Raw genomic sequence first — 14,851 nt, 5'->3', positions numbered from 1 at the left:
GATAAGATAAAATTCTGATCAAGTGGATCTGATGAGATTGCTTTCCACTGTTTCCAGGTGATGATGCTCCACATTTGTAAGGCTGGCAACGATCTTCGCTCCCGCGTCCTCATCATATTTGATGCTCACTCCACTGAGTTCGGTCGGTAGTCGAAAGCAATTACTAAAGAAGTGAACGTTATTATCAAATACTGTGCGCGTGAAGGAACGTTACAATGAAACATGGATTTGGACCACTATTGCCGGTTCAAGGGTATGTCTCAGCGGTCATTGAGTCCTGCAAATAATGACAGTAAGACTTTGTACCAACTCAACCGAGGACAAATCCTGGCTAGCCAATTGTGGGACTGGTAACTGGCTCCGATTGCGGTGGTATCCCTGATAACTGGGTGTTTAGTCCTCCGTACAAGGACGAACGCGTAACGCTCAGTGATCGCTTTCAAAATGCTGCCTATCTCGGAGTTCAAGGTATTTGCTTTAGACATGGATTCCTACAAGGCTCTGCAATCCATGTAGTGGCCAACAAGTGAGGCCTTTGGAGAGCATGTTTGGCGTTAGTAAATATTGGATATAGGCAACAGCCGCCATGAAAAATGTTGCCGCATGCGATTGAGCAAGACTCAAGGCTGTATTTCTTCATAGAACTGTCACGCGGTTGCGCCGCCATCATGCATGTGCCGACGTCGATAGCCCGCTGATTCAGCTAAGAAGAAGAAGGGGGAAACCAACTATCTCTGCTCCACCTTGAATGGCCCTCTGCTTCTTCCACGATTATGGTCCCGCCGTTGCCGAGCATGAAGTTGTGGGAATGTTCGTTAGCATGTATTTACACACGGGTAGGTTTGCCAGTTTACTCGAGCCATTCTTGAATTTAAATCATTCTAATGTTAGATTCTCAGGGAAGCGCAATTGGGAACTTAGTGTTTCTCAAATAATCTCTTAGCCAAGGCGACATCATAGATATGCTTGCGTGGACATGGAAAACTTGTATGGATACAATACGTCTAATCTAACCTCATCAAGTGCATAAATTTCCTATAGCTAATGGCCTGGCTCGCTCAGGCGGCCTGACTGCGGAATGTTCCTTCACTGTATCAGAGTCATCATGCCTGTTCAAGCAATCGTTAACAGCTTCTCATGGAACGCAGCAAACTGGCGAGCTGGGTCTCGAAGGTGGACTTCCAGGATCCAATGCCTTTTGAGGCCGTCCTTGCCTGGAGTGCTCATAGGTAGATTATTGTCTTTCGTTATGTAAAGTGTGGTTTTGTCCCGCGGGATGCGCTCATGGGGGAATGAACCAACGATGTGCCCAGCTATCTTGGCGTTCCATTCCCATCCTGCTTCCTGAGCCACTTCGCAGGCAATTTCAAAGAGCCCATCGCCTGTAATATCTGGGTTTTCATGATAACGCGAGCTGATTACGTTCCAAGTGGGCTCAAGGGAGTCTCGTAGCCGCTTCTTGTCGAGGTCGTCTCCGAGCACGTATGTACGCCCGAAATCCGCCTCCCACTGTTCGAATACCGGCCCCAAATCAACATACAGGATGTCATCTTCTTCGATAACACGATCAGGAGGATTCTCTTCGAAGGGACTGAGTGTGTTGGGTCCGCTTCTAATAACTCTCTTGTGCCAGTGAGTTTTGATGCCGTGGCGTTTGGTGGCAAGCTCATGAATCTCATCGCTTAAAACTTTTTCGCTGACACCAGCACGGATGAGGTCTCGCTCGATTTCGTCGAAGAGAGCAATGGCCTTGTTTTGGGCATCGAGAAGATACGATGCCCTATTTAGTTCTTCGCTACTCATTGCCTTTCGAACCGGAATGCAACGGTAGTTCTTTGTGCGAGCGAGCAACTTGAAAAGTCATGCAAGACACCGGCCGGGCAAGTCTGATACACACCCTGGACAGTAGCACCCGACTGAGTGATGTTACGCAGCAGACCGAAGGAGGAATCTGAGGCAATTGGAACGAGGTCGGGTTTGAGGGGTAGGACCCAGATAGGGTATGAGGGGCAAGTCATCTTTGCGTAATCGTCCAATCACAAGCTTCGGCCTTGCTTTCATTTTATTGCTCTAGTGGTGTAGTGCACCGTAGAAACCCAACGGGAGACACCCCGGCGGGCGCATCTTGATGGATTGACGTGGAGTCAGTCAATCAATGGTCTCTTCTCTGTCTTATTCACAACCCCTCACGGACTCCACTCTTCAGGCGGCAGTGTCGTTCCGGAGTTCGTCATACACAAGTTCCAGTACGACGATCGTGGCTGGTGTCATTTGCTGGAAATCACACAAGTATAGACATTTGGACATGGTCGTATCCATGTCTTGCATGAAACCAGTCGCCCAGTCATATATGTTGTTGATTGGCGAACAGAGAAATGCTACGAGGATGGAGGATGACGCAATTGGAGACAACAATTGCTCATCTCTAAACATCCCATCTTCCGGATTGTTCGTAACATAAAAGAGCCCAAAGACTTTGGAGAGTCCAGAAATTGAACTAATATAACGCAGCTGGCCATGTCTACAACATTGACTTTTGTCACACCTGCGGCTCCGGCTCCTCCGGGCCAGCCAGACATTTCCTACGCCCCGGATTTCGAAAAGTGGCAAGCCCGTGCCGCCCACCGGACTACTGCCGGTGGCCTGCCGACTAACGTGCCGAAAGGGTTCCCGGAGCAATTGACGGGTGACCTGGTATGGGAAGGCAACAACCTGGCTGCAAAGTACAACTGGACCTACGTACTGAACGACAAACAACTTGAAGAGGTCGATCTGGCCCTGAAGCATTTCAAGTGTAGGCGACCCGAGTCGTTGGTAGCCGCTGCAAGCTAATACTCTTCAGCCCTTGGCCTGTCCATTGGTCATGTCACTTCGGAGACATTCCCCCTTCCAAACCTTCATGCAGATCTGCGGCGTTTGTCTGAAGAGCTTCACAATGGGCATGGATTTTTTGTGATTCGTGGCTTACGCGTTGACCATTACAATCGAGAAGAGAACGTTATCATTTACACGGGAATATCAGCCCACATCGCTCCACAACTGGGACGGCAGGATCACAAATTCGACGGAAGAGATGCAGATGTCGTCCTCGCCCACATCAAAGACTTGTCTTCGTCTCAGGAGAATGGAGCCATTGGCAGCCCGGCTTACACAACCGACAAGCAAGTGTTTCACACAGACTCGGGCGATATCGTGTCGCTTTTTGCCTTGGAGACAGCAGCTGATGGTGGAGCGAGTAAGCTGGCGAGTACTTGGCGTGTTTATAATGAGATTGCACGAACTCGGCCTGATCTCATCCACACTCTATCGGGAAACTGGGACCAAGAGGTGTAAGCTAGGAAATAACGATTCATCTGCGGACGAATAGCTCGCTAACATAGCACAGGTTCGAGAAAGCAGACAAGCAGTGGGTTGAAAGACCACTCCTTTTCCACTTTCCTAGAACTGAGTCAACACCTGAGAGGGTAAGCCTGCAGTATGGAAGACGCTACTTTGTTGGTTTTGGTGCACTCCCGAGAAGCCCAAATATCCCTGCAATCACTGAAGCCCAAGCCGAAGCATTGGATACATTGCATTTCCTCGGCGAAAAGTTTTGTGTCAATACGAACTTCCAAAAAGGCGACATCCAGTATGTGAATAACCTGGCGCTTTTCCACGCCAGAGACGGCTACACTGATACGGACAAGAAGAAGTCAGTTTCTCTCAATGCTATTCGTTTCGTTTCTGCAATACTGGAACTGACTTCAACGGCAGACGACATCTTATGAGATTTTGGTTACGCGACCCAGAGAAGGCATGGCAAACGCCTGAGGTCATGAAGCAACGATGGGCTAAGCTTTACGAAGGCATCAGTCCGAGTTCGAAGGTATTTCCACTAGAACCATTCATTCGCAGTGCGGCGAACAAAGGTCGATGAATCTTTTGAAGGTATCTGCAACCGCTGGTGGGAAAATGCATTTGGAGCCGAAATATGCACGTTTCCAACACTTGAGTGTTTAAACTTGAGAAAATAAAACAAAGCTTGATAAACAATTGGGGCCCGGCCACCTATGTGCGATATTAGCTTGCAAAGCCGGCTTGCAAAATTATGCAGTCTATGAAGCATCTGGAATGATTATTCCCCTGCCAGCATTGTCAAATTCTTGAACCATCGAACAACGTCCCTCAGGCAACTGTCTGCTACTGTCAGTGGTCGGCGCAGAGCATCAGACCCATGAGAAACGCGTAACTCGAGGCGACGAGCCTGGAGCCCGTGTCATGCCTTGTTCCCTACATTCACTTTCGATGCAGCTCACAGAAGTGAAGCAAACGGGCAATCTGACCTTGGACACACCACAAAAGTGTTCCAGTAAAACTGACCTTCACACCCTTGAGATCACCTGGCCTACAGAATCGACAAACAACGCCTTTGGAAATTCCCTACCCATCGAGATCCAAGATTCCTTGATCCATATCACAACTGTGGAAAACTTCTACAGCGCAATCTCTTGACAACCTCTAGCAGCTCAGCAAAACCTGACGAAGAAGAACAAAGGACCAAGATGGGCTGTTTCACCGGTGGACAAAGAAATCGAATCCCCGCGATCTTTGATTCGCAGCCTCCTAATGACAAAGAGAACCCGCGACTTGCGCAGGGCGCGGCTTTTCTGCCTCGTGATCGAAGTGAACCGATGACTGCGGACAAGGCCGATCCCGCTGTCGCAGCTGTTCATCAACATTTGTATCGTGATGGAGGAGCCACATCGCGACCTGTCACCGCGAGACTGCCCACTGGACTCTACACCCAAAAGTATGCCAGCGACGATCAGAAGTCTCCCAGTGGCGACCAGAAGGCGCAGGATATCGAAGACCCTCTCAACTTCCTGGCTCACTTCGACACATGTTTTGTGATTGACGACTCTGCTTCCATGAACCCATACTGGGATGAAGTTACCGCCCTCGTCCGTGCTGTTGTCCCTCTTTGCACAGAACGCGATACTTCCGGAATAGACATCTATTTTGCCAATCATAAGCCTGCTGGCGCATTCTTCGGTGGAATCGATCGAGCTGGGTACCGCAACATTGGCATCGTCTCTGGCGTGCCTGAGATGCATGACAACGTCGACGGCATCTTCAACCATGTGAAACCTCGCGGTAACCATGGAATCACCAAGCGACTGAACCAGATCCTTTGGAGATACATGGATTTATACCACGTATCCATACTCGAGACCCGCTCAAAGCGCAGATTGAAGCCCTTGAACATCATAGCAATCACGGCGCAGCCAATGAGCAAGCGCGTCCCAGACGAGATCATTGACGTGGCAGAAAGGCTGGATAGATGGGAGGCCCCTTCACATCAAGTTGGCATCCAGTTCTTCCAAGTTGGAGATATCCCAGAGACGAGAGCACAAATGGAGTACATGGATGACAAACTGCACAAGAAGACCAAAGCCAGAGACATTGTGGATACCGTCACTTGGACAGGGGGACCCGGGAATCTTTCCCCTGAAGGCGTGTTGAAAGTTGTGGGAGGTGCGATCAAGAGATCTATCGACCGCATCCAGCTCGAAGAGACCAGTATGCCACCGATGCCAATGCTGTCATGGCAAAGAACTGGAAATTGACGAGAGGCCGGGGCTGGATTTAGACATTAGAGTCTTGGAATTCTGAGGTAGGACACCTTATACTTAGCCATTACAGAAACTATAAGACTGATAGATCATGAATCTGTGTCTGAGTGAAATATTTTCCATCTTGGCCTCAAATGGTCACAACACCTCCACATCACGACGGCGATTCTTCGAGGTCCATCAAGTACTAACATCTTCCTAGTCCGGATAAACCGCTCATGACACATAAAGTGCAATCTTGCTGTTCTAAAGCCACATCGTACAACTTTCTTCTTTGTTTAAGTTTTGAAGCGTTACCAACCTGACGGAGCGGTGGGAAAATTCGAAGTGATTTGGTTCACTTGTCCCAATTGATATCTGGATGACAAAATTGGCCCCCAAATTATTGCATGGCCTAGTGAGGGCATCGATTGTCAAATTGAGCATAGTATCAATATCAATCTTGGCTTCTGTTGACCGGAGATGAATTCGACCTGTAACTCTTACGCGAGAATTTGGCGAGCATGACATGCCATGAAACTTGCGCTCTGGTATACCGTGAAGATCCCAATCAAAAACCCAAGCCCAACAAGTATGTTTCGCCGCCGCCTCAAATCTTTCATCAGATCCTCCTTACCCCGAGTGAGTGCCATTCGGGGAAGCTCGTGAGGAAAGGGGATTTCTGGGTCGGGAACCCTCAGGATCTTGCAGAGTGGTTGCCAGCCGTGTCGAACATCGAAATAGTGCAGCCTTTCTTTGGGAACAACCCTGCGGACGTATTCGGCATGCGCCTCGTAGAGACATGCATGATTGTCCATGGGCCATGCTGGTGCACTGGGAATTCCTACCGCCGGAGGTACGCTCTCCCAGATCTGCAAGCTGAATCGACAGAACCTGTGGAGCCAAGGCGAAAGCCATGAAAGAGGATATAGCTCGTGTATGCACTTCCAGAGCTCCGAGTAGCTTGCCCACCAACTCTCACGGTCACGGATAGTACAGATCACAGTTGCATCAGGATACAACCGGAGTAGCTCCTCGATCATATAGCAGCCAGGCTGATCCACGCTTGCCACACATCCTGCTGTCAGCTTGGCCAGGCTGTTAAGAACGAGCTCTCTCTCGTGTGCCTCTTTTGCTGGCACATGCGATGCGAGTTCCAGCATCTGGCGTTGCTCATGTCGGTTGCCTCGGAACGATTGCCCGCCGCCGTCAAACACAGGTCCTTCCAACAAGATGCTGAGGGCCTTCCCAAGAGATGTCGTACCGGTTCGAGGGAGGCCACAGCATATGATGAATGGGCGACTACTAATCGACACTGATTTCTCCATGGTATCGTTGTACAGCCTGGGAAATATTTGTTCTGGATGTCTTCGAGGATGTCGAAAGCGTGGAAGGCAGCAACCAAATGCTTAGTTTGCCAGAAGAACATGTACAGAGAGACAAAATTTTCAATGCACCGTGTCTTGGAGAGCTGCGAGTCTCGGGTTTGAATAGACTTTAGCTATATGTCATACGACGGCATGGGAGGGGCACAAGACTCTGTCGTCACCTGACTCGGGAGATACCAGAAAAGCTAACTCCTCGAACACATTATTTGACGTAAAGCTGGCCAAGACGGAGGGAGTCCACGCCGCAAAGGACTAGAGTCACCATTTTTGATCGACGGACTATGCGTTTCGCGCAGAACGCTTGGGTAGTTGTTTACTCGCTTGTCGATGTGATGGTCGTCTTGAATGTACGCGCTTCAGCCACCGAGCTAGGTACGGGCAAAAAGTCCAACATAGGGGCCCTGCTTCAAAACTAGAGTAGACAAGCATCTTGGGATCGACGGTACCCGAAAGACGATAATTGTTGTGAGCCCTCAAGTGCCACCACTTATTCAAGGTCTCCAGACCGGCAAGAGTACGTGATGCTTGGCACACAAAGTTTGCACTTTTCTTCCTTCATTTAGGCCACCCTACACCTTACACCCCGTAAACCTTCGTGTATCTTTAGTATCCCGACCGCTTTCATACCACCGCAACTAATCAACGTCACTCAGCATCTGAGCTGCGAGCATTGTCCGAACCTATAGCCCTAACGATGCCGAGCTGAGGACCGTCCAGGCTTACGTAAAGACGTTGCCCACCGTTGAACGCTGATCTGGCGTGCCTGTGACCGCGCGAATAGTTCTTGGTGATATGCGGGGCAGGACGGAAATGGCTGCATAGCAACCCCGTTATGAGCTAGGGTGTACCTAGCAGCGATCGGAGTGCAGCGGGCAGCTGTTAGCCCGTGCCCTGGACCGCCGTTTCGGGGTCCAAGCAATCGGGAGGGGCCATGTGCCAAGATTTGCACATCCCTCTGTCCCCTCTGGGGCTTAGTTGAGGGGCCCAATGACACCCTGGAAGATGCACCAATGAGAAACCCGCTTGTCTTTGGCCTGAAACCCTGCTGCCAGGCCCGCCGCCGCCGCGCCCTCTCCCCAAATTTGATAACTAGCAGTAGGCCGGGTAGGGGGCGGACCATTCTGTCCCCTTTTACTACGGGACACGGCAGCCGTTGGGACAGCACAGTGGCCCCCTTATCATCATCAAATCAACCTGTGGCCCCTGTCTTACCTTTAGCCCTGTGTAGGCCGGAATACGGTAGGACAGGAGTTGAGGAGCACTCAAGCAACAGCACTAGCTGGGTGGGTGGAGGACCGAAGGCAGACTTCCAACCTGCAGACGACTTCGGGGAAGCGTCATTTCGACCCCCAGGGCAGTTCCATCCTGCAGTGGGCGAATGACGAGGCGGGCCAGCAGCCACCTGCAGTTGTGCCTGGACGCATCGCAAAGTCAATCGCAGTTCGTTCTTCGGATGCAGCTGAGGCGCAAAGTTCCCAACTGGGCAGTCGGGCAAGTAGAACATTAGTAGCCATAACCAAGGCACCCGTTAGCCTGAGCCACCGAGCTGCAGCGCAGATTGCGGGCTGGGTACTAACTTACGTTGAGTAAGTTGAGTACGCTGAGTTACCGAGTACGATACAAATTGGGACTGGAGACTGGAGAGTGAGCGCAGCGCAGTACAGGTGAAGCGTCCCGGAAGGCACCCCAATGGAAGTACCCGATCTACTGTGGTAGGTAAGTACTGGGGTACCTTACCTAGCTTTAGTGAGCGCATTGGCCCCGGCCCCAGCTCCACCTCCACCTGCACTGCACTGCACTGGCTGCACTGCACCACACCCCGAATCCGTCCTGTGCCCGTTCCGTCGACATTCGTCCACTTCTTCCACCATCAACAGCATTCGGCCACCACTCTTTCGCCATTGACTGCACTGCGCCGCCCGTGCATCAAAGAGCATCGCAAGTCCTTTTGTTTGTATTGTTGCCCATACCACGGTCTTTCCTCGCCGTTTCATTCATTTACCAGGCCAGCCACCAACGGGACCCGGCGTCTCATCAGCTCATCCATAGCACCATCCTCCGCCTCCGCCTCCCTCTCAACTGCAATCTCAGCCCAAAAAAGTCGACGGCGTCCTCAAGTCGGAACCGACAAGACGGCCTACTTGCATTAGTGAACTCCGTTGTTCCCCCACCCTTACACTCACCTCCGTCCTCCCTTTGTCCTCTGCTTCGAGCAACACTGCTTCATCCCACCACCACCACCACCACCACCACGTTGCCGACCAGCCGTTCGTGAGAGGATTGACTTTGTCCCACCTGGCTTCGATTGGTCACATTCCGTGTTACAGCACACCACGCTCCCAACGTCCCAGCTTGCTGTCATCTGGACGCAAAATCCCGCCAACAAACCTAAACTTCATTCTCATCTCGGATTTGGTTTCTTTCTCTGTTCACTATTCTTGTCTTCTGCTCACTTTGCTCATTGTCAATTTCACTCCGCTTCTTCCACTTGTCCTCGCCATACCACTACTGGGACAATCGTGTCTGCTGGCTGGACCACGATCGCCCTCGACCCTGACATATCGACTAAAGACCGCCATTGCATCATAACGTTGAATCCCAGCATCCTACCACTTCGGACATTCGAGAGACTTCCAACAAGACGCACCCAATTGATCAGCCCCGAAAGTCTACTTCCCATAACTTCAACTTGTCAGAAACGAGCAAGCAACCAGACCCCCCGCCGACTTTCGAGTAACCTCTCCGGATGCAGTCGATAACAAAATCCAACGCTTGGCGGCCAACTTTCACGTAACCCGACACCTGGGCACGTAGTCACGACTTTCGCGACGCAGATCAGCAGCAAACACCTGCTTTCCAGACACCAGCATGTCTTTCGCCGTGGCTGTGCAGTCGGCCATCTTCTACATATGCGCTTGCACCCCATGCGCGCAAGCTAGGGAACATCGTCAATCGAAGAAGAAGGCAGAAAAGGCTCGAGAAGAGAAGATACGGATACAAAATGAAAATCCACACCTGTATAAACAACCCGACCCTTTTAACACCAATCCATACTGGTCCGAGGAGATTATGATGGGCCCGAGTCTGCCAAGAAAGAAATCAGGCCCGGCAAGTAAGAACACGAGCCAGCGCGCTCTCAATAGCGCAGGCAGGGAGAGCAGGAGCACCACAGCCAGCAGCATAGCTGTTGGCACCGTTCACATCGGTAGCAGTCCCACTGTTGTGCCTGAGGATGCCGAGTCCAGCTTCTCCACAGACATGTCCAAGACCTATTCGGACGACTGGAACAAGAAGAGGTACCAGCGTGAGGACGAGGAGCTTTGGGGCCGTGAGTTTTCTTTGGCCGGCCACAGGTTGATGGATGTCATTAAGCAGGCAGGATCTTCGGCTGGCCGCATGCTCGAGGCCACATTGGGAAAAGACCCGAGACCTGTGACGGAAGAAGACCGAACCAACTTCTATTCTCCGGTCAAAAACCCCCCTGTGAACGAGTACCATCCTCCTATTGTCAGCCAACGCCCGAAGAACAAGGATGCAGCCAAGTGGATGCTTCAACCACCACCGCCCGCCAAAGTGATGGAGGGCAAGGTGCCGGTTAGTAGAAGCACGAGTTTAGCAAGCCAGGCAAGTCGGCGGACCATGGCCAGTGATGGTCCTGCGCTTGGAAGGCAGGTCCAGGAGAAGATGCTATCTGCAAAGCTCCGAAGCGGGGAAGCGCCCATGGAAGGAGATCTCGCAGCCTCAGTGCGCCGGGTATCGTACAGGAGGAGAAATACCTCGTCCAGCAGGGGAGGCAGGAGCCAGCGAAGCACCAGGAGTCGTAGTCTTTCGTTGGAATCCTCAGATGCGTCGGATGAGATTAAGAAGCAGCAGCGGAGAAGGCCTCGAGCCCGACCACCGATTACACCTGAGGTGGATTCATCAGAAGATGAGGACTATTTGCGGGGAAGCATCGACTCGCTGGGTATTATGACGAAAGCTGCGCGACGTCCAAAGTTGCAAACGATACGTGGTTCTCAGGCGAGCAGTGTGAAGGAGGGCGAGAGCAGAGATAAGTTGCCAGAAAAACCAGACACTCAGGCAGCTCAGCCCCAGCCGTCGCCGCTGCGAGATATCTCGAATATCTCGCCGCAGTCCAAGCTACAGCCCACGACACCCAACAAAGTGCTCTCGACAATGTCGAGCACCCCCACGCTGCCATCCCCGGCATAGCATGCCAACGACAGGCGGCTGACCATGTCAGAGAGCTCGGCCTTCATTACACCTCAGAGATTCTGGCATGTCGTTCTGCGAGATGGTCAGATGTGTCTCCTCAGATATGCTTGAGCAAGATCTTGCTCCCTTTTTATTTTCTACACCATTATATTACACCTCATGGGTCGGGGACTGGGGCTATCGATTCGTCATCAAAACAAGCATCGGGCAGGCGTGGCGTTTGGGCGGTTTGCATTGGGGGTCATCAGCATAGCTTAGCATTTTTCCGGCATTCAGCAGCTTGAATTTCAGCAACAGCATTCGTTCTCGTACATGCAGCAGAACTGCAACTGGTATGTGAAGTCCATCTGACTAAAGCGTCGCCGTGTTTTACAGTGCATGGCACATGTTCCAAGGTACATATGTATGACGGCGAGTGCTCCTTATCGGCCGGAGGACTCTTCTAGCCCGTTAGCTCGCCTGGCAAGTCAGGGGGTGGGTCGTTGGCCGAGGCCGTCTCGACATGACCCGCTCATTTAAATGGAGCTCCCCAGGTCTCACGATAACGAGTAATGGAGTCGCCCCAGCGCCATCGCCAATGTCAAAATTTTGATTGAACCGCGTAGGGAATTAGTTGCCGAGGCTATTTGCGAGGATCCATCTTGATCCCGCCATCGTCTTTCACATGCGGCGAGCCGGTGGCGCCTTTTCAACAAACAAGTTTCCCGTCTTGGCCGTCCCTACTTCTGCCTTTTTCGTTTTCAGCTAAGGGTGACAGACAGGCAAACATTCGGGCATCCTACAGCATGTCGCAAACCGGTCCGGCAGCGCCATCTGTTGCGCAACTAGAGCAAGTGAAGGACGCTGTGCGCACTTTGCTCCACCAGCCTGAATATGATGATGGTTCCGCCGGCCCAGTCCTTGTGCGCCTAGCATGGCATTCTGCAGGCACTTACTGCGCGGAGACCAAGACCGGTGGCTCGAATGGAGCGGGTATGAGGTACGAGAAGGAGGGAGGCGACCCTGCCAACGCTGGTCTGGCGCATGCCCGAGCTTTCCTGGAACCCATCAAGGAGAAATTTTCGTGGATCACCTACGCAGACCTCTGGTGCCTGGCAGCCGTGGTTGCGATCAAGGAGATGGGCGGACCGGAGATTGCATGGCAAGGCGGCCGGACGGACTTCACAGACGACACCAAGATCCCCCCACGGGGAAGGTTACCCGATGCAGCGCAAGGCTCAGATCACCTGAGGCATATCTTCTACCGTATGGGCTTCAATGACCAGGAGATAGTGGCTCTGTCGGGCGCCCACAACCTCGGCCGATGCCACAGCGACCGATCCGGGTTTGAGGGCAAGTGGGTCAACAACCCAACGCGCTTCTCGAACCAGTACTTCAAGCTGCTCCTTGCGCACGACTGGAAGAAGAAGAAGCTTGACAACGGCCTAGAGCAGTTCGTCTACGTCGACGAGGAGATTGAGCTCGAGGAGGGCGAGAAGCCTGAGGAGCTGATGATGCTGCCTACGGACATGTCGCTCCTTTCGGACCCGGCGTTCCGCACTTGGGTGAAGCGCTACGCCGAAGACAAGGATCTCTTCTTTGATCATTTCTCCAAGGTTTTCGCTAAGCTCCTTGAGCTGGGCATATGTAGAGACGCCAGCGGCAATGTCACCAATGCTGAGAATGTGGAAGATGGCTACAAGAGCGCACCGAAAAAGAGCGACACGGCCGCGACACAGAAGGACCAGAATCGTGGACAGGTGGGCCACGAGGCCGCGCCACTCAAGGACAAGAACGAGACGTTCCAGAGCCGCAAGAATGGCGCGAAGTTGTAATTGTTTTCCACCTAATGTATATAGACAGGGACGGGGTAGATCTTAGACCTAGAAGGCACGATAGAATAGAGATTAGAGCAGAAGACAAGAAGACACGCTAGAACTCCAACTTCGAGTCCGTCATTGTGTACACTTGTTGGCGTGGACTATGAACCAGAGGAGGCATCGAACGCTAAGGTATAGTTGTACCCTTGTAACTCAATCCATACCTAGTACACTGCGCAGCTCTTCGGGAACCGTAAACTCCCGTTCATCGAGCAACAGCCCTTGTTCCAACAGTGCCTGCCACGATGATTCAGGACTTGCGTCCAAGGCGGCCTTCAGACCGCGCGCTCGCTCTGTAACATCTTCAATGCCTACGATCCACCTCTCAACCCAATCCGCCTGCAGCGGCCCTGGGGGTACGCCAATCTGGATACTTCGGTGATCCAGTCGCCCCAAGTTGGGGGAGCGCTCGGGATCCCACTGGACCTTCACGTGCGCCGCCCTGGGCTTTGCCGCTGATCCCTCGGTATCCGCGGCGGGCGCCGGCCCATCTAACTGGCCTCCACTACCGCCGGCATCTGCGGCCAGTGCGGCCCACTCCGTGGTCAGGACTGCCCTCTCGAGCAGCCTGACAAAGTCGCACTGCCTCATCTTCAGGGCCAGAATCCTGGCTTGATTCCGGTCCTTGTAGGAGTAACCCGCGCGATACATCATCCAGCACCAGCTCGGCTTGATCCAGGTCATGCGACTGGGCTTGAAAAGAGGCGACGCGTTGAGCTTTTGGTGGAGAACGGCCTGCGAAGCGATCTCCTCATTGTAAGCTTGGTAGACGGTGATCGTTTCGCTATCGTATGAAGCACGGATCTGTCTGTATGGGATTTTGTCTTGCTTCTGGTGCGTTGGGGCCCATGAACCCTCCTTAGTCTCGTCAGCCTGTTGTCCAGGTTTCGGTAAAGGCATGGTATGTGTTTCGTGTTGTATTTGAGCGGACCGCATGGCCAGAAGTGTTTAACAACACGGGACTTCGTTTCTGAAGGGCTTGATGCTTTCCAATATACACAAGGCTGCATTCTGGCCTCTATTTCTATACGCAGTGTTTCAGATGCTACTATGTTTGCGTCTCTCTTCTCCGTTCGCCGTTTGACTCATGCGAGTCTAGCAAGGATCACCTATGAAAGCCCCCTTCAGCCGCACTTGCACTAGATGTGCTACCTTAGAGTCAATCACCACTAGACCACGCACTGCGAAGCTAACGGCAACCAGAACAACAGATGGAGGAAAAGCTGAAGGTAGTGCCTATAGTCGTGGAAGGATGTTGGAAAAATAAAAAGTGCTTGATGGAGTTGCACAGTGATTCATACCAGTGACTCCTCGTCACGGCACACCCCAAACCCCGTAATTCAAATGCAATGCACGCCCCCCCATACTGTTAAGGGAATGTCTCACTGAATAGGCCTTCATTTCAAAAAGACCAAACCGCCCATTCTAGTTCTCCACCAGACACCATATTTCTTTCCCATCATGCTCTACTCCACAATCCCTGTTGTGGTCGCACTCATCCTGAACATGATACTAGGTGGCTTTTCCATTTGGCTGGTAAGGCAATATCAAGCCCAGATTGTCGAAACCCTAAAGTGGAAGCGACGGGCAGTGTCAGTTCGCAATCGCGCACCGCCACAAGGCCCATCGCCTTAGACAAGCACCCGACGCACGCTAGAACCGGAGTATTGGTGGAACCGATAGCCAGTTCCCAGTGTTATGCAGGATTCATATACTCTTGTTCCTGGTTCTCGCGAATTTAATGATATCGGAGAACGCATTCCTTCTGACGCTTCAGAACGAGTTCTCAGTGTCCTAT

At 52.1% G+C, this 14,851-nt stretch overlaps 6 protein-coding genes across 6 annotated transcripts; 3 read left to right on the top strand and 3 right to left on the bottom strand.

Annotated features, from left to right (window-relative positions):
- Positions 1–1,113: 1,113 nt before the first annotated feature.
- JN550_011452 (uncharacterized protein) lies at positions 1,114–1,803 on the bottom strand (the record flags this gene model as incomplete). Its single annotated transcript, XM_049309819.1, has 1 exon — positions 1,114–1,803. One exon carries the CDS (start codon positions 1,801–1,803, stop codon positions 1,114–1,116), a length of 690 nt encoding a protein of 229 aa, XP_049166559.1.
- A 714-nt stretch (positions 1,804–2,517) lies between these two features.
- JN550_011451 (uncharacterized protein) lies at positions 2,518–5,606 on the top strand (the record flags this gene model as incomplete). Its single annotated transcript, XM_049309818.1, has 5 exons — positions 2,518–2,794; positions 2,843–3,329; positions 3,386–3,691; positions 3,754–3,865; positions 4,479–5,606. The coding sequence occupies 5 exons, from the start codon at positions 2,518–2,520 to the stop codon at positions 5,604–5,606; spliced, it is 2,310 nt and encodes a 769-aa protein (XP_049166558.1).
- Positions 5,607–6,094: 488 nt separating this feature from the next.
- On the bottom strand, positions 6,095–6,919 carry JN550_011450 (uncharacterized protein; the record flags this gene model as incomplete). Its single annotated transcript, XM_049309817.1, has 1 exon — positions 6,095–6,919. The coding sequence occupies one exon, from the start codon at positions 6,917–6,919 to the stop codon at positions 6,095–6,097; it is 825 nt and encodes a 274-aa protein (XP_049166557.1).
- A 2,928-nt stretch (positions 6,920–9,847) lies between these two features.
- On the top strand, positions 9,848–11,191 carry JN550_011449 (uncharacterized protein; the record flags this gene model as incomplete). Its single annotated transcript, XM_049309815.1, has 1 exon — positions 9,848–11,191. The coding sequence occupies one exon, from the start codon at positions 9,848–9,850 to the stop codon at positions 11,189–11,191; it is 1,344 nt and encodes a 447-aa protein (XP_049166556.1).
- Positions 11,192–11,979: 788 nt separating this feature from the next.
- On the top strand, positions 11,980–13,008 carry JN550_011448 (uncharacterized protein; the record flags this gene model as incomplete). The annotated part of the gene is made up of 1 exon (XM_049309814.1): positions 11,980–13,008. One exon carries the CDS (start codon positions 11,980–11,982, stop codon positions 13,006–13,008), a length of 1,029 nt encoding a protein of 342 aa, XP_049166555.1.
- Positions 13,009–13,206: 198 nt separating this feature from the next.
- Positions 13,207–13,953, bottom strand: JN550_011447 (uncharacterized protein; the record flags this gene model as incomplete). The annotated part of the gene is made up of 1 exon (XM_049309813.1): positions 13,207–13,953. The coding sequence occupies one exon, from the start codon at positions 13,951–13,953 to the stop codon at positions 13,207–13,209; it is 747 nt and encodes a 248-aa protein (XP_049166554.1).
- Positions 13,954–14,851: the final 898 nt, after the last annotated feature.

Source organism: Neoarthrinium moseri, assembly GCF_022829205.1.
Source record: "Neoarthrinium moseri strain CBS 164.80 chromosome Unknown scaffold68_Wmoseri_CBS_16480, whole genome shotgun sequence".
Classification (NCBI taxonomy): Eukaryota; Fungi; Ascomycota; class Sordariomycetes; order Amphisphaeriales; family Apiosporaceae; genus Neoarthrinium; species Neoarthrinium moseri.
This window is presented reverse-complemented; position numbering and strand designations above follow the sequence as displayed.